Source organism: Suncus etruscus, chromosome 13, assembly GCF_024139225.1.
Source record: "Suncus etruscus isolate mSunEtr1 chromosome 13, mSunEtr1.pri.cur, whole genome shotgun sequence".
NCBI classification, from domain to species: domain Eukaryota; kingdom Metazoa; phylum Chordata; class Mammalia; order Eulipotyphla; family Soricidae; genus Suncus; species Suncus etruscus.
This window is the reverse complement of record NC_064860.1, coordinates 17,033,275-17,057,721: the sequence shown is the minus strand read 5'-3', so window position 1 is coordinate 17,057,721 and position 24,447 is coordinate 17,033,275. Positions and strand designations below refer to the sequence as shown.

The 24,447-nt window shown below is 46.7% G+C and overlaps 1 protein-coding gene across 1 annotated transcript; it reads right to left on the bottom strand.

Annotated features, from left to right (window-relative positions):
* Positions 1–1,537: 1,537 nt before the first annotated feature.
* MINDY4B (MINDY family member 4B) lies at positions 1,538–24,027 on the bottom strand. The gene is made up of 12 exons (XM_049785516.1): positions 23,915–24,027; positions 23,658–23,688; positions 21,735–21,896; positions 20,399–20,515; positions 18,296–18,384; positions 15,951–16,116; positions 15,330–15,395; positions 13,557–13,627; positions 12,775–12,847; positions 11,456–11,614; positions 2,607–2,772; positions 1,538–1,680 (listed from the first exon to the last, which is right to left on the bottom strand). Exons 1-12 carry the CDS (start codon positions 24,025–24,027, stop codon positions 1,538–1,540), a joined length of 1,356 nt encoding a protein of 451 aa, XP_049641473.1.
* Between the last annotated feature and the right edge of the window lie 420 nt (positions 24,028–24,447).

Here is a 24,447-nt window from a genome sequence, read left to right as displayed (position 1 = left end):
ACAGTAGCAATTGAGGACAAACCCTTCGTCTTTGATTGCAAAACTAAGATTGCCAAGTGGTGGGGGAAGGAGGAAAGAAGAGTGCCCTAGAAGTGACATTAGGACAGAGATAGAGGGTGTGACAAGGCAGTAATTGTTCATTAGAACAAGGACTGTTGACACTACTGAAACTAGGTTTCCCAAATCATAGTACATTTTTTTTTAAAAAAAAAGCATGTTAAAATCTGCCATTTTGTGTTCTTAAGGGACTGCTTTCTCTCTATATATTTGTCTACATGCATTTATACCCAATTTCTAAAGAAGGTCACACTCAGAACTGTAATGGGAAGACTATTATCATCTGCCTTCTCACCCCACCACCAAACCAGCAGTTAAGAGCTGCCCCCTGACCAGGAAGAGCCCCCTAGATGCCCTTTTGTCCTTTTTAAAAGTTTTTGCTCTTTTGTCTTTATATGATAAGCAATGGCTGGTGCAGGCATGTGAAGTCTCACCTTGGAAAGGATGGTACCCACTGCCAGGAAGTTTCTGAGTCCATGCCATGACTGAAATTCTGATGATGTACAGCCAGTGACTTCATCTCCCCTGGGAAGGCGGGCTGCTACTCTCTGTCTCTGGAACACTCCACAGGGAGAGGACTGAGAAAACGATTCTTCAGCAAGAGGGATATGCTGGCTCCCTCTTCTGAGGAAGATGAGGACATTGGAGTGTGTGAGGCCCAAGGCACCATCTTGGTTCCTCTTATAACACCAGGGAAAGCTTTCGAGGCTTCTCCAGAGACTTATACCCTCCAAAATGTACAAACAACTTTTTTCTTTGGGTTATTTTTTTATTGTTAAATTATCTTTATTTAAACACCTTGATTACAAATATGATTGTAGTTGTATGATTACAGTCATGTAAAGAACACCCCCCTTCACCAGTGCAAGATTCCCACCACCAATTTCCCAGATCTCTCTCCTCCCACCCCACCCACACCTGTACTCAAGACAGGCTTTCTACTCCCCTCATTCATTCTCATTGTTATGATAGTTCTCAGTGTAGTTATTTCTCTAACTGCACTCATCACTCTATGTGGTGAGCTTCATGTCATGAACTGTACCTTCCAGCCCACGTCTCTCTTATCTCTGAGATACTGCTAAAATTGTCATTCATTTTTCTTAAAACCCATAGATGAGTGAAACTATTCTGCGTCTTTCTCTCTCTCTCTCTCTGACTTATTTCACTCAGTATAATAGATTCCATGTACATCCATGTATAGGAAAATTTCATGATTTCATCTCTCATGACAGCTGCATAGTATTCTATTGTGTATATGTACCACAGTTTCTTTAGCCACTCACCTGGGTTATTTTTTTAAAAATAGGATTCCATACATTTAATTATTGGTACTGCCATTTGTGGAAATGAAACCAAATTCCAGTATGAGCCACTGGTGGTACACACAAGCATCAGTGATGAGGAAGAATGTAGACATGAAATGGCCTCCTGAAACTGAGTCACGTTACCCGGATCCTTGTGGTACATCCTGGCTTTTCCATTAGATAGAGGGTGCAGGTCCATCCCAATGGATGCTGGCATCCATCCATTTGGTCCTGATGGCCATCTCCAGTGGGGAGCAGAGCCTCCCAGGCCTGCCTGCCTCATGCCAGCTTGTACTTTCCCAGAGGTGAGCGTGAGTATCTGAGGGAGAACAATAGCTATAATTCCCTGTTCCTGCATAGACGCTCCCAGAAAGAAAGGGCACCCACCTATGCTGTATCCCTACCCCTGATTAAACAGGGCAATTCTGACCCATGTCAGATTGGATTTCTTGTGTCTAACACCACATCTAGGAGGCCCTCAAAAATGTTTCATTAAAGGTCTGAGAGATAGTACAGTGGGTAGGGTGCTTGTTTTTTTTTTTTGTTTTCGTTTTCTTGTTTTGTTTTGTTTTTCTCCTCTCCTTCACCCTTTAATTCCTAGGGTGCTTGTTTTGCATGCAGCCAGCCCGAGTTCAATCCCTGGCACAACATGAAGAACTAAGCCCTAAGCACAGCTAGATATGTCTTCCAAACAAAAGCAACAACAACAACAACAACAATCCCTGAACTAATGAGACCAGAGATGTACTAGTGGGGCTGCAAGTGATTCAACCCCATATGCTGCCCTGAGTATATCTGGGTGGAGTTGGTGGTCTGGGCACTGAGGGCTTCAGTATTGAACCACTGACTAAGTGATCATAGCCTTGTTAGGAAGGACCTTCAGGAATGCCAGAACTGTTTGGGAACCATCACATTCTCAAAGGAAAAAAATTATTCCACCAGTTTGGTTCTTGTCACTTGATAATCATCTGAAGTTGTAATATGGGACGAAATCTGCCATTTGGACACCCCTTTGCTTTTTCAGGTTTTCAGGCATTAAATGCCTCATTAAATGAAATGAAAGATTCCTCCTCTCCACCCTCCCCTCTAACACACACACACAGGTGATGTAGGCACCTGGTAGAATTCCTATTCAGTCAAGCTGGGGTTTAGGCCTCGATTTCTCCCCGACCTCCAGGCTGTAGCACTAACCAATCCTGTTTCTGGGTGCAGCCCTGTGTCCCCTTCACGGCCAGCATGACTCACCTACAGTCAGCTGTGTGATCTGCCCATTGTACAGATGTAGCCCAAAGACGCGCTCCACCTTCCAGTCGGCCACAAGCTGCCTGTTGGTGCTGAAAAGAACGCTGTAATTGCCACTGATATTGCACAGCCACACGGGAAATCGGGGTGTCTGCAGCATGCTCCCCACCTAGAGGGGACAGAGCAGTAAGCAGGCAGTTGCAGCTACTCATTTTGTGCCCAGGCCTCTGACTTCACATGCCAAGGAATGGTTGAGCTGCAGTTTCCTTAGGATTAACTCAAGTTTGTGAATGGTGAAGCTGCTCTCGCCTTTCTAATGATTTAAGAAATTAGGGTGGGGTGGCTTTGTGAAGGGAGTGCTCCGCCAGGTGTGGCTTATACCTTACATAAGGGAATGGGGAGAGATAGGGCACACAGAAAAGAAAGTGTTGATTCAGGGCCTCACTCACTGATCAGCATCTTTCCTGTACAGAATTGTTTTCTGTAGCCTGTTCCTTCATTTAGGCAACCCAGGAGAAAGAATGTGTTTGGCTTTGGTTTTTGGACCTCACTCATTGGTGCTCAGGAAATTTCTGATTCAGAAGCTCATACTACCTTCCTGCAGAATTTGGAGGGACCTATGGTACTGGGGATTAAATCCAGGCCTCCAACATGCAAAGTATGCTTAGCTCTTTGAGCCTAAGGGACATTTAGAATAGAGAAATATAAAATGGGTTATTTGTGGGGATGAGGGGAGAAGGGGTTGAGCTTTACTGGTTGTGCTCAGGGCTTACTCTTGGCTACTTTGCTCAGGGATCACTCCTAGTGGAATTCAGAAAACCATATATTGTGCCAGAGATTGAACTAGGTCAGTTGTATTGCAAGGCAAGGGTTTAGCTATAGTATTGTTTCTTTGGTTTGTGTATAGAAATTAAATGAGGGGTCCTTGTTCTCCCACATATAAACATATATGCAGATCAGCTGTATTTCTGTACCTGTTTTAGGATACTTCCAAATAACTGTTTGAACCATCTCACTTCTGGATTTCCCATTGACTGTCAGATAAGCCTTGAATCCTTGTAGCTAGTAAATTTGGTTCACAAAGCACCATCCAGAGGACCCCCGTAGTAGCAGGGTCCTGCACCCTGCAGGGGATAACGATATTATACTGCATTTCTATTCATGAGACCCCTTCTTTTGTTTAGAGAGGCTGGGATACACCTGGCTTTAAAAGGATTGCCCTGAAAAAGCACGAATGTTAAAAATAAAACTTAAAAATATTCTGCTTTAAGAGGTAATCATGAGCTTCGTGGAAAAAAACTCCATAATTTCCAGGGGCCGGAGAGATAGCACAGTGGCGTTTGCCTTGCAAGCAGCTGATCCAGGATCTAAGATGGTTGGTTCGAATCCTGGTGTCCCATATGGTCCCCCGTGCCTGCCAGGAATGATTTCTGAGCAGATGGCCAGGAGTAACCCTGAGCACTGCTGGGTGTGGCCCAAAAACCAAAAAAAAAAAAAAAAACCAAACAAACAAAACTCCATAATTTCCACCTAATTCCAGAGAGATGTCCTCTGCTTTGGTATGGCCTTGGCGTGTTCTCCGCCCATTGGAGGGTCCAATGTGGCCTCTATTCTCAATTGTGCTCTGTCTTTTTGGGTAACTGAGTTTGATTGGGTGAATGGCTGGGAAAATAGTTACATAATTTATACACCAAAATGTGAAGGACAGATTGGTGGGTATTTGGGTTTCTTGATAGTCCTTTAAATCTCCTTTTTTGACTTCTTTAGAGTCTTCATATTTAAAAGGGAGGACCTTGGTTTGCTTACTAGTTTAGATATAAAGTATAAGCCTCACATTCCAATTGCAGCATGATTATCATGGCTGCCAGATTTGCTCCTCACCCTCACTTACCCAAACTAGCCCTTGTGGGTTAAGTAGAACATAGAATCTAACATATCAGACATGGGGCCAGTCATTTGAGGTGCTATGTGGGAATTGAAACTCAGAAGCTGGTTTCTTTTTTTGTTTGTTTGTTTTTGGTTTTGAGCCACACCCGGTGACGCTCAGGAGTTACTCCTGGCTATGCACTCAGAAATAGCTCCTTGTGTGGGGTCCCATATGGGACAGGGATCGAACTGCAGTCCATTCTAGGCTAGCGCCAGCAAGGCAGATACCTTACCACTGGCGTCACCACTCTGGCTCCCAGAAGCTGGTTTCTAAAGAGATAGTACAGTGGGTAAGGGACTTGCCTTGCGAACAGCCAATCCAGATTTGAGCCCTGAATCCCATGTGGTCCTTCAGCTCTGCCATGAGTGATTCCTAATTGTAGAGCCAGGATAAGTACTGAGCATAGTTCCTTTGTGGACACCCACCCCCAAAAGGGGCCAGAGAAATACTATAGGTGTTAAGGCACTTGCTCTTCTTTCAACTGGCTTGACAGTGACCCCATTTAGATTCTGCTGAGTACCACCAGGGGCTGTTCATGAGCACAGAATCAGGATTAACCCCTGAGCACACTGTATGTGGCCCCCAAACCAAACCAGAACCAAAACAAAACAAGAAATATGGAGGATGTGCCATGGAAGTCCCTGCCCTAGGGCAAGTCACTCACAGCCACTGTTGATGCCCTTGTTCTTATGGTGGTTATTGATACAGTTGGTTACTCCTTTGTTGGTGCAGTTGTGGTTGTTAATGCACTCATTGGTTTGGTTGTTGATATAGTTGTCAATGCCCTTGTTGATGTAGTAATTGATGCTTTTATTAATGCTATTGATATGGTGGCTGATATGGTTGTTGACACAGTTGTGGATGCGTTTATTGTGGTTGTTGATGCTGGTTTTGATGTGATAGGTGCCATTGTTGATGAGGTTGTTGATGCTACTGTTGATGTGGTTGTCTGTTGATACCCTTGTTCATCATGCAGTTGTTGATGATGGTAACTACTCCATGCTTTGGTTGGACTAACAGTGCAGTGGCTCCTGAGGCCATGTATAGTTGGACTGTTGGCTGCAGGGCCTGGGCTAGGCCAAGTAGGGAACCGAATAAGCCTTCCTGGCACTGGGTAACCAATTTGGGATTAACAAGCTAAAAGGCATGTAAACAAATGCTGTGTGAATTTTGGATTGCTGCTCTGCTAGACCCAACGCCAGGGTGGATTCCTTCCAGTCATGTCTAGGTGGACTGGCTAGAATGGAAGCAGGCAGAGGTGCTTGGAGTCACACACTCTCTGTGATTCAGGTAAAACCAGCCAGGATGCAGATGAACACAGCCAGCTGCAGTGGCAATAAGAGTGAGTGCATGCTCTGGGTTACCTTTCTGGACTCAAGGCTCTCATGGTTTTGTCATCCACACATGCTCTATGACTGCACAGAGCTGCCCAGTATAAGCTGGTTCCAGTGTAAGATTTAGCTGGATATGTCATGGCACTTGAGGTAGCAGCCCTTTTGTGTGTGTGTGTGTGTGTGTGTGTGTGTGTGTGTGTGTGTGTGTGTGTGTGTGTTTAGGTTACACTTGGCAGTATTTAACTATCAATCTTGGCCTTCTGCTCAGGATTACTTCTGGCAGTGTCAAGGATCAAACCAAGATATAAGGAGAGCTCTTAACCCCTATACTCTCTAGTTCCATGCATGCAACTCTTAAGAGAAGACTCTTGTGGCTTCAGAGTCCCAGGAGAACAAAAAGCGCCCCCCCCCCCCCGACTTTGATGATCAGCACAGATCGAAAGCTTCAAACCTATTGCTTTGGGGTTGACACAGCATCTCTACTTCCCCCACTAAAGCCGCTTTCTAATTGTGCTGCATGGGTGAGACTCCCCCAGCTGCAGACTGTGTGTGTGTCTGTGTGTGTGTGTGTGTGTGTGTGTGGTGTGTTGCTTCATGTTGCCTCATGTTGCCATGGTAAAGAGGAAAGTGAGTGTTGATCCAGTGGCACTATAAATAAAGTACCTTTCTCCTTAAGTTCCCTTCCTAAGTCATGAGCCCCAAAGCACAGGTCCATGTGCTGCCAGCACCTCTTTCCTGTATCCCCTCAAGTCCCTGGGTGCATCATCTGGAATGGAGAGAAGGGAGGGTTAGGGCCTGCTTCCTCCTGGGAAGGCACCTGATGCTTTGCCTTTGCCTTTCTGCTTCTTCGAGGGGTCTGACAGGTGTGTTCCAGGGTCCCTTGTCTATCTACATGAGATCTGAAGCTAGTTGAAGATGCTATGCTTTCCTCGAAGCTCCCTGGTGCTGATCACACAGTCCTCCCTGAGGTCACAGGTGCGATGTGGGTGAGCAGACCCACATCAGGTACTTAGATCTGCTTTCTGTTCTTGTTTTCTTTTCTTTTCTTTTTTTTTTTTTTTTTTTTTTGGTTTTTGGGCCACACCCGGTAACACTCAGGGGTTACTCCTGGCTATGCGCTCAGAAGTTGCTCCTGGCTTGGGGGACCATATGGGACACCAAGGGATCGAACCGCGGTCCGTCCAAGGCTAGCGCAGGCAAGGCAGGCACCTTACCTTTAGCGCCACCGCCCCGCTCCTGTTCTTGTTTTCTTATCTTTTTTTTTTTTTTTTTTTTTGGGCCACACCCAGAGATTCTCAAGGGTTACTCCTGGTTCTACACTCAGAAATTGCTCCCAGCTCATGGAACTATATAGGACACGGGATCAAACCAGGTCCATCCTGGGCCAGCTGTGTGCAAGGCAAATACCCTACCACTGCACTATTGCTCGGAGCCCCTGTTCTTGTTTTCTTTATTGGTGGCAGAAAGGGAAGACCTGGGAGTGTGTGGTCACTGCCAATGCCACCCAAATTATTCCAGTCAGATCTCTCCATAGTTTCATCTCTACAGATCTCAGAGTTGGTTTTTCTTCTTCGTGTGGCAGTCAGTCAGATTTCCTAAGACTCTACATGGGTGTTAGACTTGAACTGTTTTCTGCTCCCACAGGAAAATCTGCACTGGAAGTCACTGGAGTTGGCAAGGTTCTACCTTGCTGACCTGAGTTCAATCCCCAGCACTTCATAGGGCCCCCTGAGTGAGAAGTGAGCTTTGAGTATAGAGCCAGGAGGAAACCTTGAGCACTGCTGAATGTGGTTACTTCCCTAAAACAAACAAACTGGCAAAATCCCAGAGCTTCCTAGTAGAGCCTGAATTCATGGGTGCTGTGTGTGTTGTGGAGCTGATCCTCTGGCTCTGGGGTTTTCTGTGGCCTCTAAAGAGACCTCTAGCTTTCTTCTCCTTTACCAGCCTCCATCTTACTCACTTGACTATACCTGATGTCCTGGGTGAGAAGAGATGTCCTTCCGGAAGAGATTTGCCAGGCTCAACAGACTTCAGTGTTAGGGGGCTGGCTGACTTTCTACTTGGAAGCATTTTGTTTTCACCACCCTCCTTCACTGCACCTTCGCTATATGTGGCGGCAATGCCTGGATTTCTGGGTTTCTGGCTGGACACACACATGCAGTATCCAGGTTTCACATGCATTTTGTGCCCAGGCATCCTAAGTGGCACTGTCTTCTTGATGGCACCTGGCACAGGGGGGTAGTGCCGGGGCTCAAACTCATGGCTTCATGCCTCTGAAATATCCACATACTCTGGCCTGGATTGTTTTATTTTGAAACAACAGGCACTGGGCTTAAAGTAACTCTGGCTATAACTTTGAGCGGAAGTGAAGACTGAATGAGAGACTGTGTCATCGCAAGCAGCTTAGAGCAAGCCTGGCACATAGTTATGGTCCTATAAAGAGCTGTTAGCACTGCAGTGAATACATCAGCTTCTTATTTGCTTTCTTTAGTTACCGTCTTCAGGGATGGTTATAAAATGAAAATTCATCATGATTATTCTGATTTTGATCTTAGGAGCCACATTCGGCAGTGCACAGAACTTACTGGCTGTGCTTGGGGACCATATTGGTGCCAGAGATTGAACTGGAGCTATGCACATGCAAGGCAAATGCCTTTAATCATGTACTTCTGTCTCTCTGATCCCAGTAGTATAATTGATATAAGAAAATTATTCAACATAAATGAGTTATAAGTTGCTTTTCTCCCCCCAAGTAAAGAGTCGAGAAATAAAGAGTATAAGAGCAGACCCCAGAGATGCTTCACTGTTTGAAGTGGGAAGATCAAACCCCTGACACTGTTCTCTCATGCCTAGAGGAATCTTGGTGACACCACAGAGCCTGTGATAACCCATACTCCACACCTACATATGCACAGCACCTCAATTAAAGTGTGCACTCCTCCCTGAGAGCACCCCTCCAAGCAGGTGACCCTTGAGACTTATGGTAGGCGTCCACCACCTTCCTCCATACTTGCTATCATCAGGGTAACAGAAGGACCAGAAAAGGGAAATAACATAAAATCTAGAAAAAAAGGCTCTTTAGCACAAGATGCTTTATATAGAAAGTTGTCTGATGTCTAACCTATTCCTATATCTCAGCAATTTAAAGACTGAATTAACACACCAGCCTCCATTTGCCCCTTAATCAGTTTGTTCTGAACCCAACCTTGTTCATTTTCTGGGCTTGTGCTCAGGGCTAACTCTTGGCTCTGTGCTCAGGGATCACTTGTGGCAGGGTTCTGGGGACATATGGAGTGCCAGAGATTGAATCTGAGTAGGCTGCATGCAAGGCAGGTGCCCTACTCACTGTACTAACATGGTCTCTGAAGTGCACGACAGAGAGTAGGCATTGGTGTACAATTTCAAGTAATCTCTACCTAGGATGGAATTTGTGGGTCCCTTATGAATGCATAATGCATGAATGCATGAGTGGTATTTGAGGATAAAAAGCTGCTTTGCCCCTGCTGGAGGATACAGAAGTATAAGTGTGTCATTGTGTGTGGGTTTTGGCTGGACCCACACATGCAGCTGCCCAGTCCTGTGTCCGTGGGCAGAAGCATTTGCACGGTTGGCCTCTCCCCCGCAGGAAAGTCCTTGGTTTTTACCTTATGCCTCTATTTTTCGAACCTGCCCCCTACTGGCACCTATTTTATCATTGGAGGATATTTCAGACTCCGCAGGAAATCTGCTTTAGAGGAGGATTGAGCAGCCTGGTCCAACTGGTACAGCCTTGAAAAATGGAAACCAGAGAAAGGCTGCCCTAGAGCCCAGAGGATTCTTATTCTTGGGTCTCCATCTCGAGGCATCAAGACTGTCTCTTTCTCTTATTTTCCCACCTACAAGGATGACGTGGCTTTTAGCAGACCAACCCCACTGCTTGTCCCCATCCAAAGAGCGCAAAGCTCTGTCTTTCTCACGTCTTTCTCAGAAGACTTCCTTTCCCATTCTGACCATCAAAATTCTGTGAATTTGATCCACTAAGCCTCAGGAGTGTTTTTCCCCTCACTGTTCTTTAGTGCCGTGACTCCACTGGGTGCAGTTTTGTTTTCCCAGGGACCTTCATTCCATCATCCCACCAGACCCAGGACAACCTTCTCCACAAACACCCCTCCAGCCCATGGGTGGGTGTGCCGAGGGGAGTGCTCTGCTATCTGATGGGGGGTTCAAACATGCTGCAGCTCAGAAAGGTCTGAAATGTTAAGTAATGTTGAGGTTTAACACTATCAAGTGACCTCTAAAGGGACTTCAGCCTTTGTTTGGGCAGGGCCCAGGATCAAAGGAAAATGTGGGGCAATGTTAGAACATTATTAGGCTTCTAGGCAGATGCCTCAGTGTCTGTATGTTTGAGGCCAGGTATGTTTTGGGGGTGGTATTAGGGCTTTTGGAACTCTCCATGTGGGTCAAAAACTTTTTCAAACATTTCAAAGAAAACAGAAAGATGGCTGGTTAAGGGGTCCGACAGATGATAAATACTGATAGTCTGCCTTGGTCTTTTCTAATCTGGATTCCTTTTCTTTTCATAGGGTATCTGGCAAAGATTTTCTAAAATTGCATTGAGAAGTCTTAGTGAATGCAGACATTCTTGTCTTGCTCCAGATGATAAAGCTTAGAAGTTCTCTGTGCTCAGGGTACTCCTGTTCCTGTATTTGTGCTCAGGGATCACTCTGACAGTGTTCAGGAAGGCCATATATAGTACCAGGAATCAACTATGGTTGGTAGGGTATAAAGCAAGCACTTTATATATATATTTTGTTTGTTTGTTTGTTTGTTTGGGGGCCACACCTAGCAATGCTCAGGGGTAACTTCTAGCTCTGTACTCAGAAATTACTCCTGATAGGCCTGAGAACCATATGGAATGCTAGAGATTGAACCCAGGTCAGTCCCAGGTTGGCCATGTTCAAGGCAAATGCCCTACCGCTGTGTTATCACTTTACCCCCATTCTTATATGTGCTTATAAATAGCACATTGTACTTTTGGTTGCCAGAGGCTGTAGATTCCCAATGCTAGGAAAACTTTTAAAGATTTTTTGTAAGTGGGCCCCTGGCAATGTTTAGGAATTAATGAGGGTTCATCAGATCATATAGAATTGAACTCAGGTCTGACAACTGCAAGACAAGGACTCTATCCCCTGTACTATGTCTCCAGCCCCTCTCCCTTTATAAGTGAGCTATCTAAAACTTTGTGCAGTAGATAGAATCTGTGCATTCATATAGACAGGGATGGAGAAACCCTATAATCTGCTGTGGACATTGGTTCTGAAAAAGGGATGTGAAACTTGGTGGAGCTGCAGGGCCCTTGCTCTTATCTGAATGCTTCACATAGTTTCTTTAGAACAACAACCGTCTATTGTAGGTGTTACCGACCTGTATGTAAACTAGACTGAGGAGAAGACTTATACCTGAACCATGAAGGGCCGTGTGAGTGGTAGATGAAGCTGGTGTTCTGGGAGAAGCTTATTCTGTGGGGTAGCATGGTCAGCTAGTAGAAAGAGGGGCAGAGGGAAGGCCTAGAGGATGCATAACCTCAGGTGTGGTTGCTCCGGTGCACTCACCTGAGCTCTGTGGTTCTCAGAGGGGTCCTTCCCCCATTGCAGGTAGCCCACCTCACTTCGGGCCTGGATGCCATGTAGCATCTCCCCAGATGGTTCTTCCTGGCGCCCGTTAAAGACCTGGGGACTGGCTCTGCCAGTCAGCATGAGGTTCACAGCTGCCTGTGAACAAATGGTCACGTTTTAGACAGAGACAAAACAGGGGCTTTCTTCTTTATGTCCTTTTATTTATTGGGGGGGGGGTGAGGGCTATTCCTAGGAATACTCCTGATAGATTAGGACCTTTGGGAGCAAAATGCTTTCTCTGGAAACCCTATGTGATGCCAGGGATTGAATCCAGGTAATGCTTTAAGAGTTGCACTCTCTTTCTCTTCTTCCTCCCCATTTAAAAAGGACCCTATTTGATGAAAAATAAAAAAAAAATGATGTGTAATTCTGGAAAGTGTGTACCACCAACATTCAGTGGGGCTAAAAGCAACAGTTTGTTTCCCCTTGAGCTATATCTCACTGTATGTGCCTCACTCTGATCTCCTTGTCCTTCTTTTACTTTCTTTTAAAAATGGATTCCCATGGTGTGGTGCAGTGTTGAAAACATGCCCAGCTTGTGTGAGACTTTCAGCCTGATTCCTGGCATATGGTCCCCCTGAGCACTAAACAATCAGGCCCATATCACCAGGCAGCCCCAATCCCCAAGACAGTCCCCCATTATGCTGGCTGTGACCTCAGTGGTTTGCAGCATTGTACTCTCAGGTGCAGGAAGCTGGAGGGTGTTGGGGGGACTGTGGCTACAAGGCCAAGCACTTGCCTTATCTTATGAGCCTTTGGGCTTCTGCTCTGACTCTACCAGAATAGCAACAATGCAAAGGAAGGAACAGGAAATGCAGGTTATTCTTGTGATTTTGTTTATTTGTTTAATTTGGGGGCTAGGGAAAGGTGGGGGGCACTCTCAGTGTTTAGGGGCACAACCTGGAGGTGCTCAGGCCATGTGGTACTGGGGATCAAACTCAGGGCCTCATGCATGCAATACAGGTACGTTGCCCTTTGAACTGTCTTTCTGGCCCCATGCTCAGTTGCTTCTGTAATAAGGGATTTTCTGGTCTCTTTATAAGGGAGGTTATCATTTTTAGACTCCAGCAAGGGAAGGTTTTGAGGGGTACACCAAAAAGAACTGCAATGGGAATTGAGAGGTCTTATCCTGGGAACAGACTGGGAGCACCTTTGTCTTATATAGCCTATTGGGAGGGGAGAGAAATTAAACTCCATGTTAAAATAGGGCTTTGGAATTCTATGTCTACACCAAGGGGCCAAGTCTTTCAACCCACCTGCCTGCACAGGAAGCCGCCAGCATGGGGTTGCAGCAGGTGGGAAGTGGAGCTGTCCAGGTCTGTTTGCAGGCTGTAGGGTGGGGTGATGTGGGAGCAAAGGTCAGACAGAGCCCTGGGGTCCAGGGCTTCTACAGCCTCACTACCTTCTCCCCAAAGCAAAGCAGCAAGGTCCTAGGCTCACCTGATGACCCCCATGCCTGCCTGTCTACATCTTTCCCATGAGATTCTCAAAAGTTTCCTTTCTTTTAGAGTATCTAGGGAAAGTCTTCTTCTCCCAGAAATCTATCCTTGACTGCTCTGCTACTAAGGATACTCTTTGCTTCACTCAGAGTCATTTTTACACTATGTGGGGGGTATATTTTAGTTATGACCCAGGACTAATGTTCCTCTCTGCTTCTTTTTTTTTTTTTTCCCCAAATGGATACCTGGAAGAAAGTTAAGGTCACATCTTTTTCTGCTTGTGGATAAAAAATAAAGTATTTTACTTATGAAAATTACACAGCTGCACAATGACGCTGCCTGCTATTAGGACTGAAAGATCATGGAGTCTGCTACTAGACAAAGAAAGCCAAGCAGTGATAGACATTTTATGGTACCCTCTGTATGCCCATGAATAATAGCCAGACAAGGTAGTCAGGAGGTACCAGCACAGAATTGCTCACAGAAGAGTGGAGGTCAAGTGCCCAACAGAGCATGTGCACTCCCTGGTATGAGGAAGCCCAGCAGGGTTGCAGTGCTCCAACCTTCAGGAAATGCCTGCAGAAATCTCTAGTGCTTACCTTTCAAATGATCTGGAGAAGACAAGACTGTACAGAAACAGGATGATCCCTGGGCTGCCTTCCCCTTGGAACTGTTGAGGAGAGATAAGAAGACCACAGCTGCCTGAATGTGGAGCTGTGTGTGCTGTCATTAGTGGACACCGGGGGAGTGAGAGTAGGGGTTTGGGGCACCAATTGCATATCCCTCAGAACCCCTCACCTCAAATATTTACATCTACTTAGAGCTAGCTGTCCAGCGGCAACATACACATATTTTACAAGACTGATCCCCCAGCTAACCCTGCATTGTCTTAAACAAGTCATGCACTGGTCTTCAGAAATGCACTGAAAAGTTGTGTATGCTGAGGACTCAAGGTTCGAGGCTCATAGTTAGCCAGGCAATTTTGGGGCTGTAAAAACACAACATTGTGATCATGGGGTGGAAGGTGGCAAGTGATGCAAAGTGAGGAACCTGAAATTCAGGAGGGCAGAGAGTGAAAATGAGTTTTTATGGCAAAAGGCAGGTCGCAGGCAGATATCCTTTCTGGCTTGGTGTTTGGTTTTGTTGCAGTCATTTCTGTTCTTGTGTCACTCTAGGCAGTGCTATGAGGGTGTAGGAGTCCCTCTCTATGATGTTCAGGAGGCTATACATTGCTGGGGATAGAACATGAGGTCCAACATGAAGAACACTAGTGCTAGCGATGCATAGGCTCACCAAGGCCTACTTTCCAGCTTTCATGCCAAGTGACCACGGCTGCATGGCCTGGTGGTGGCATTGCTCATGATTCTCCAGAAAAACTCAAATTCATTCCTTTCCTGCTGAGCATCTTTCAAAAGTGATTCCTATTACCTTGCTACTTCCTCCCATGTGAAGGGATATGGACTATCCTTGCATCAGGGACATAGGGTAGAAGGTGGTGACAGGAGAAGTGAAGCCCACCAGACATTACTGGCTGCTATGCTGTTAGCCTCTATTTCTTTATCTTTTTAAAAAAATTAAAAAGATGGGGCCTGGCGGTGGCACTAGAGGTAAGGTGCCTGCCTTGCCTGCGCTAGCCTTGGACAGACCGCGGTTCGATCCCCCAGTGTCCCAGATGGTCCCCCAAGCCAGGAGGGACTTCTGAGTGCATAGCCAGGAGTAACCCCTGAGCGTCACCGGGTGTGGCCCAAAAACAAACAAAAAATAATTAAAAAGAAATTGGGGCGGGGGCACACTGGCAATGCTCAAGGTTTGTTCAGACTCAGAGATCACTCCTGGCAGGTACAGGGACCAGATGGATGCCGAGATCGAACCAAGGCTGGTTGTGTGCAAGGCAAGAATTTTACCTTCTGTATTGTTGCTTTGGCCCCTCTGTTTCTATTTCCTCTTGCAGTGTGGGGACTGCAACTAGGGCCATTTGGGGAATCTTGTATACAGGGGCTCAAACCCAGTCTTGCCCAGACCAGGCATGTGCTCTATCATTTGAACCCCATCCCAGCCCCTACTGTGCTAATTTTCTCTCCATTACACAAGATGATCTCTGCTTTAACATTTTCTTCCCCTGCACCTGCAGCCCTCCCTGGTCTGCCTGATTCTCTGGGTTAAATTTGCCCAGAAAATGTGATTGTGGGGGGTTTGACTCTTCCCAGTTGTGGAAAGAGAGAGATGGGCTTCTCTTTCTCTCCTTCTGTCCTTCTAGTCCCCCCTGAAATGACCTGGTTTTCTTAATAAGCATCATTAGCAATACACTTCACAAACGAAAGAGGGTCCGGGCTTCAAGCAGAAAGGAATTATCTCTCCACTTAAACACTTACACATTGTAAATGATCATAGATGAATTTCTCGGTGGCTTCCTTCTCAGAGAGTTCAAACAGCCGAAGCTATAAATCAGGAAGAGGAGATAAAAATGAAAAGAAAGATGAAAGTTAATGTCTGCGAGATGTCAAGGCGGTACTAATGCCTCAAGGGAGTTGCTAGATTTTTTTTTTTTAACACTTCTATTGCAAATGCACGTTGCTGAAAAACGGGTGTCTTATCTTACGCAAGGAAAGATGCATTTGTAAAATCGGAGAGTTTAAGAAGCCACAGCCATCAGCATTGCTTGCACGTCGCTGGGTTTGAAACTGGCTAGCTATCTTCAGCAGTATGACCCCAAGCAGATTTTTTCCCCTCCTGGTGGGTAGAACTTAGTCATCTTGACATTAGTGATTGACACGCCTGGAGGTGCCAGGGATCGCATTATGCCCTTGTCCAGAGCTTCTCCTCTGCCCTCATTGAGCTGTGTAAATCAGTGTGGTGGATGTGAGTTCAGATGAGAGTTGCCCTAGATGGAGATATTCCCTGCTGGCATCATCCTGCCCCTGTGCTCTGGACCTAAATGGGGTGACCTTAGCATGTGCAGAGGCTTCTATGACCCTGGGCATATATACACTCACCCACTCAGTGAAATCATTCCCATGATAGTCAGGTGTAGAGGCGACATAGGAGTCCTTTGTGATGAGGCAAATGGTGGCCCTCTGATCTGCTCCAGCAGTCCACAGGATACTTGCGAGTGCCCTTGCCAGGCCTCGCCCCTGCTCCTGGGGTCCAAGTGCAGAGAGGCTGTGGGGAGATATAGGTTACCTGTCTGGGTTCCCCTTTGCTGGGTTCCCATTGGCTAACACTGGGGTGTCCCCTGTCATTCCCTGGGCATTCTCTGAGCATGGAGTCCTTTTTCCACAGCCTTGACCCATGCTAGCCCATGCACCTTTGCCTCCAGAGTCCTCTTCTGGACTCCATGGGGTCCCTCCAGTCCCCTGCCCCAACCAAAGTCTGACTTTCCGAACATCGCCCAAACACTCCTCCCCTTCTTTCTCCCATGTCATCTCTCCTGAACCCCCACAAGTGGGTGAGCACCCCCCAAAGGCATCTTCTCATCCTGCCTCCGACACTTATCCCTCACACCATGGACACACCAGTCCCTTCCCATCCTTCCAGGCTTTCTCTGAGGCTGCACAATTGCTTCCCCTGACCACTTGAACTTGGTCTAGAGGTCTCTGGAGGGTCCTTGAGCAAGACTTCCAGGAACCCAAGAGAATGTGATCTCATGTGGCACACAGGAAGGAAGTTGAGTGGTTAAGTCAGGCTGAATGGTGTCTATGTTCTGCTCTGGGCCTCAGGCTTATTTAACCTGTCAGTCCTGGTGGTGTGGTGAAAGGGACCATCTTTCCATACAAGACGCTTCCTGTGCTCATGTCTGAGTATTTAATATCAATGAAGCTGCTGAGCGGGAGGGCGGTTCATGGACTTGGCAAAGGTGGCCATGCAGAGGCAGAAGCAGGCAGCGAGTGACCTGTCTTGCCCCGCCTTCCTCCCTCAATCTCTCTCTCTCTCTCTCTGGCAATTATCAGGATTTTCCTGGCTCTGAACTCAGAAATGACTCCTTTTTACCCCCTTTTTGCAATGGTTTTAGACCCTGGGTTGACCTTAGGGATAAGGGTGTCTGTAAAATGTATGATGAGGTGGGGAGAAAAAAGGGAATACTTGGGACTGAGAAGGGTCCAGGGCATCCTGGCAGTCGCTGTAGCAGGTGGTCAGTGTCATATCTCACTAATCATGCATGCCAGATGCTTCTTGTTCATTGGATGATACCTTCCACCTGTCCCCTTTTCCCTTGCCCTCCACCACCCGCCCCAGCTGCTCTGGTATAGACCTTCCCCAGCATGTGGGGGCGTGGCCTTCATTTGAAAACACAATGAGGGGGGGCGAGAGATAGCACAGCAGTAAGGCATTTGCCTTAGATGCAGAAGGACGGTGGTTCGAATCCTGGCATCCCATATGGTCCGCTGAGCCTGCCAGGAATGATTTCTGAGCATAGAGCCAGGAGTAACCCCTGAGTGCTGCCGGGTGTGACCCAAAAACCAAAACACACACACACACACACACACACACACACACACACACACACACACACACACACACACACACTGGCTGCTCCTCCCCTGCCTGCCCCCTCTTGTCTTCCAGGATGTGCCCCTTGTCACCCACACAAAGACCACCCCAATTCTCCCTTAGGCTCTTCTCCTACGACCCCATGCTTTCTGAACTCACTTCTAGGGAAATGCAGTTTGAATGGAATTTCCAACCAGGCAGTTGCCAGTCCAAGGTTTGACAGGACAGAGGCCACCCTCTGTGGCTCAGGCTTCCAGTCCCCCTGAGGAAGTGGATGTTACATCAGCTCCTGGGCTCCTGCTCTAGTCTCCCCTGAGGGGTTAGCACACAAATCATCAGCTCTGTTCCCATGACTGGAGAGTGGGAGTGACCATAGGACCACAAGGCACCCCCCCCCCCCAGACACTCAGAGCTGCAACTCTAGGGACATTCCCAGTGAGTGGCCATATAGGAAGATTCTGGAGAGGTGACATTTTTTTCTAGTGTTTGTCTTATTGTTTTTTGTTTGTTTGTCTTGAATTTTGGGTCATACCCGGCAGCGCTCAGGGGTTACTCCTGGCTCTACACTCAGGGGTTACTCTTGGCTCTACACTAAGAAATAACACCTGGCAGGCTCAGGGGACCATATGGGATGCCGGGATTCAAACCACCGACCTTTTGCATGCAAGACAAATGCCTTACCTTCTTGCTATCTCTCCAGCCCTGTCTTATTGTTTCTGTTTGGAGGTCACACCTGGCTCTGCACTCAGCTTTCCTCCTGGCAGGGCTCAGGGAACTATGACAGGTGCTTAGATTTGACCCACAGTGAGCTGCATGCGAAGTTTTCCTCTCCCATATCCCAGGTCCTTACCCATGAGGATTGCCATCTCTGCCCTTGGGAAACAGCAGGTGTTTGATGATGAAGCTCTGAACCACCATCTGAACAGTCCGGGCACCACCCTGAAGTTGGGATGTGGATGTCAGTGAGGCTGGAGCAGACCAGGAATGGGAGTGATGCTAGAACATTCCTCTTCCCTGGGGGCCCTAAACTGGCTCTACTGTGGCTCTACTTTGACTTTCCCAGATCAGCCCGTGGCCTGGAAGTCCTCCCTGTGGCATGGGGAGTGGCTTGGACCCCAAATCACCCTTTGTTTACTTGTTCTGCCTCTATTTCTTTTCTTCTCTTTCTGGCCTGAGCAGCAACTTACAGTTCAGCATGGGAAATTAGAAAAGATATAGTCTGTGTGAGTTCACTGCTTCCCACAGTGTTGGGCAACATTGGAGATCTTGGAACATTTCAAGGGCAGTTGCCAGCAGTAGCAATACCACCTGAAGATGGGACTGGTGCCCCAGGCTGCAAAGACTGGCTGTTTGGGGGCACCCTACAGAAGGAGACCCTGAGGTCCCTCTTTCCTCCTCCCCTTCACCATGGCCCAACATCAAGATTAGAAGTTGGAACTGTTCATTTCATCCCTGAAATGCATGTATTTGGCAATCAGTGGCATTATTGATTATTCTATAGGAAACTTGGGGATATATGGCCATGCTCAGGAGCTATTCATGGCTTTGTTCTTAGGAGTGACCCTGGCAGTGCTCAGGGATTCATCTGTTGTGCCAGGATTGAACCAGAGTTGGCAGGATGCAAGGCAAATACTTAACATGCTGGACTGTCTCGCCAATTATTCTTTTTTTGAAGATGGTTTGGGCTTTAGAATTTTCTCTAAAAACTTATACAAGGGCAGGATTATGAGTTGGAGGTCAACATGGGAAATCTACAAGAGGTATGAGGTAAAGGGAAAGAGAACAAAGTAAAGAGAGGAAATGTATTTTCCATTTTTGGAGTGGAGCAGTAGAACAGTGCACCGGGTGTTTGCCTTGCATGAGGCTGATCCAAGTTCAATTTCTGGTCCCCAAGTGGTGTTCAGAGCCCTGTCAGAAGTGATTCTTGTGTACAGTGCCAGGATTAAGCCCTTAGCACAGCCTTGTATGGGCCCAAAGTACCCTTCTTGCTGTGTTACATCTCTGGTCCCCAGTCTCTGGTACTTTATGATCCCTGAAGTCTCAGTAGGAGTAACCTTTGAACATTTAGCCATGAGTACCTTATTGGGAACGGCACAAAACTGGAATAAAAGAGATATGCAGACTCAGCTCTTCCAGAGACCCCAATGGAGAAATAGCTAAATCTTTAGGGTGTTTAGAACATGGAGAGGAGGACCAGGAAAAATCATAATTGCAAAGTGGGAATCTGAGACTTTGTTATAATCTAGGAAGTATATAACACTGATTTTTTTTTTTTGTTTTAGTTTTTATTTTTGGGCCATTCCTTTGATTCTGTCCTATGGTATTCAAGGCTTGGCTCTTTACTTAGGGATCACTCCTGGTGGGTTCAGGAGACCTATGGGGTCGTGGGGATTGAACTCAAGTTGACCACATGCAAGCATATATTCTACCTACTAGACTATTGCTTTGGCCCCTGTGGACCATATCCCCTATACTCAAGTACTGGCAAGGCAAGTACCTTCCTGCTATATTGTCTAAACCAGTCCCTTCTATTTTTTAAATTTTGAGGTGGCACAAATGGTGGTGCTCAGAAGCTACTCCTGGTACTGTACTCTGGGTGCTGTTGGTGCTGGGGTTTGAAGCTGGGCCCCTTTGTGCACAGTCTATGCTCAGCCTGTTGAGCTAACTCTAGCCCTGTTTGTGCCTGACAATTTAAGACAATTATTAGCATTTATTCAAACAAATTTTCTTGATCTCCAAGCGTTGGTTTGCAGCCAGATTTTGGGATTGCAGCTTCATGTTTCTGTCATGGATCAGCTGCTAGCCCCCACCCCACCCTGTGCCATCTTATCTTGAATGTTCCTCTACCATCTCTACCATCACTCCCTACCGGTAGTGTAAGGGTGCTAGTTGTGAGGAGGGTCCCAGCTCACCACTGTTTGGGTAGCAGGAGAAGCTCCCCCTCTACTTTTACCTTGCTGGCCTTCAGAAAGGTCAGGTGGGAAGATGGGCGGTGAACACGAAAGCAGGCCTGTTCCCAGTCTGTGCTAAACACACTCACTGTGTTTCCAAACAGGCTCTGTCGAAGCTTCTGGAAGGAGAGGTGAGAAATGAGTGCAACAAGATGGTTCTCCCCAGGCACTGCTGTAGCTGCATGCTGCTGGGATTGAAATCAGGATACAAGGCTGGGCTCTGAATTCTGCATTGGGGGGGTGGGTCTCAAGTCACGTCATGCCCCCCCCATCCCCTGGCATGTTTCCAGAGACTGCACTTGAGCCTGAGGGGTCAGCCCTATCTGCTGCACTGCCTCTCTTGAGAGATGATAAATATAAACAATGAATTATCTCTCAAAGCAGCCCAGTTATGAGGATAGCGGCCAACTGGTGGGTTAGGGTGCTGGAGTGAGAGGGTATGACAGGGAGTGTGAGTATGTGAGAGTTTGTGTTGGATGACTGAGGTCTGGTCCTGCCCACTGACCTCAGCTCCCCCTTTTGGCAGGGCTGGGCCAGAGCTTTCCTAATCTTGAGTGTCTAGTGGGGAGTGGATGGTTCCTTAGGCCTGGGGAGGGGTGCTCAGGGCAGGATGTGTCCCTCCATCTTTCCAACTGCCTGTAGGGAGATGGTCCCTGAGGGGAGATGATCTCAAGATGCCAAGATTTGGACTGAGCTGAGTTGAAGCTGAATTGGGATGCATTCCCTGAGGAAGTACTTTATTTCAGGCCCATTTCGGCATCACTTCCCTTTTAGTGAGGCCTGTAGGACCATCCATCTGGTCCTTGGGTCCCTGCCCTGGGACTTGGATCTGTAAAGAAGCTTCCAGATTGCCTCTGACCTGCCCTCTCCTTTCACCTCGCTTCACCTTATTCTTTTGACTCCTCTCCCCAGAACCAGGAGCTCCCAGATCCTTTGGACCCTCAAATGTCTCTTCTCCATCCCAGCCAGCTGCGGGTGGGGGACCCTGTTTTCCTCCTAACACCCAGGACCCTGTCTTAGCACTCAATAGTGGGCCAACCCCCTTCTGACAGTCAGTGGGGTCTGTGCTTTCTTTAGCAAAGATCCTTGTGAAGGAAACCCCCCCTGACTTGCTGGGGTTGGAGAGACAGAGAGTGAGTTGGGAAGGAAGAGAAATGACAAATGTCACCAGTGCCCTTGACAAATGCCATCAATAAGTCATTTTAATGATGCCCCCCCCCCTTTACTGAGAGCAGCCATCACCCCTTATCTCCCTTCCATAAGCCACACACGAGACCTTAGATAAGCTTCCCCAGCCTGGTGGGGGCAGATCACGTTTCGTCCCAAAGCTCGACTTACCGTGGCCATCGCCGGGGAGATAGGGAAGCCGCCCGATGCAGAAGAAATGATGGAGAGGTTGGGGACAGAACAGAGCCTCCGGGGTGCCACCAGGCCTTGACCTTGGTATTGCCCACTTCTGGCTTCCTCCTCAGGCTGCTCAGTGGAGAGGCCTGCCTGGATCTGTGCAAAATACAGTAGTACAACACAGGAGAGAGTGAGCTGGCCATGACTCTCACCCCCATACTCCCCACCTCCTCCCTGTTTCTCTGATCTCTTCTTGTCTTTTTTTCAAAGCAGCCTGACCATGGGGCAGACACAGTCCTAAAAAGAATCGAAAAAATCCTGGGGCAAAGGTGGGGGGGCGTTCTTATTGTCTTACCGGGAAACAAGAGGTTAAATGTCGCTATGGAAACATAATGAATGTGATCAAGACCTTGGCTGGATGTTTCCTGCCCTGTATAAATATCATCGCCTGGTTTCAGAGGACACGGCATTTCCCGAACAACAAATGCATCTTTCCAGGCTGTTTTGGGGTTACTTCTCATTCTGTTCTCCACTGACACAAGCCCCGTAAAATACTTTGTCGTACACATCTTCTCCAATTTCCAAAAAAAAAAAAAGGGCAACAATAATTTTGAGAGAATTTTACACTCCCCCCTCCCAATTAAACCAAATGATTTTTACTCTGCTTCCTGATTCTGATGGTGTCCAAATAGAAGTTCATATTCCCTCTCCCTAACTTTGAGACCGATGCCCCCAAACTCCCAGCCTTAGCATCTCTGCAACCCTAGAGGCCTGTGCATTTGCTTATCACAACGACACAGCACTCAGATCCTCAGGCTGCCCATAGGAAGAGACATAGAGTCTGAATCGAATGGAAAATCTTTGTGTGTATGTAGCAATGGGTTTCCCTTGCTTGTGTCAAGCCTTTATTTACATTTTTTTCTTTCACCAATGGTTTTATCTTTCCACAATTCTCTCTCCACCCCCACCCCCAATGGTACCTGTCAGTACTGAAGACTTGGATAACTGAGATAACAGCATTATCTCCCTGATTCTAATTTAGACTCTGGGTAAGAGAAGTTTTTGTGCAAAGAGAGCCGCTGATCACAAGTGTTTGGAAAAAGAGGCTTTGGGGCTTGAGTTAAAATATTCATAATTTGAGTGTTTGATCATATCATCAACGAGCACCAGAAAAATTGCCCTAACATTGACTACTATGGGTCTAGTGACTGAATTTGTAGCTGAGATGCTAAGTCTGTTCTAACTTTTCAGGTTAGGTTGCAGCAAATACAAACAGCTCTCATGATATTGTAAGATTATTTTTAAAATACCCTTGAGGCCAGGGAGATGGGGGATGGTGTCATCAGATGCTTGTCTCAAACACTGCTAATCCCAGTTTAATTCCTGGCACTACGCATGGTCCTGAGTACTAACAGAAGTGATCCCTGAGCATAGAACCAGGAGGAAGTGCTGAAAAATATTGGGTGTGGTCTTCCCAAAGAAAATGTTTTGAAAAACAAATAAACACATTTAAACTATCTTTAACGCCTGTATCTGGTCATCTTATTTGCAAATGGTAATGGTGAAGGGGGTCCAGGTAGTGAAGATTTTCAAAACTGGTTTTACCCGGGACACCCCAGCCAGCATGTTTGTTGAAATTTAATGCTGCTTGCCAAGTGGAGAAATTCAAATATGAATATTAGTGTTTTCTGAAGTAATAAGCAATAGGGGCTCTTAATAATAAAAAGTACCTCTTAAAAACCAGAGATTTTTTTTTATTTTTCTCCCATGGTAAAATATAAATAAATAAATAAAAAGAAGCCCAAGGGGGGGATCTTTAAACAGGTTCTCTAGTTTTATGTGTTCACACATTAAATGTTAGTGTGTGTGTGTGTGTGTGTGTGTGTGTGTGTGTGTTTGTGTTGAGAAAGCAATTACCTGAAGAGCGGTGTTGTTGTTAATTCTCAACCTATAAGTGAAAGAAAACATTGATGGTGTCAATTGCTCTGTTTAGCCCTCTATTTTGCATACCTCCCCAGAACCCCATCTTGCTGAGAGCAAAAGCTTTCTGCAGTTTTGCCCAGAAAGCAGATTTCATAGAGATTCCTGGGTAAGGCCATTCACTCACATGCAGAGTGAAGTTTTCTTTCATTCCCTTTGGGTCCTGAGAACTGAGAAGACAAAGCATATCTTACCCAGGATAACTGAAGATCTCCCTCCATTTGTCAAGAAGAGAAATTTTCCCCCGAATCTCCTCTAAGTCCAGATCATGGAAGTTCTGTGCTTGGTCTGGTACTTCCATGTTCATTGTCTCTGGTTGAGGAGTCCAGGAGTTGGGCAGAGGCAGACACCAACTGCTCTCCGAGAAAACAGCCCCAACTTTGGACCAGCCCCAAGATCATGCCACCCAATAACTCACCCAGGGCTCACTGAAAGCCCCTGCTCTTCGGTCATGATTAAAATTTCATGATGAGGGGTGGAGTGTTTTGTGTATTTTTGCTCTCACTCTAGATACCATGAATGTTTCATCCAGGACATAGATTCATAAACAAAAGGTTTGAAATTACCTCTGAGTATCAGTGCCATGGGATCATTTAATTGATGACAGAGCCTCTGGCCTGTGGAATGTGATAGTGCCTATGGATAAAACAATGTGACCAAGGTAGAGTTTGAAGGTCATAAACCCATCCTTGTTGGTTTTAAAGAACCCTGTCAAACGTGTTTGGGT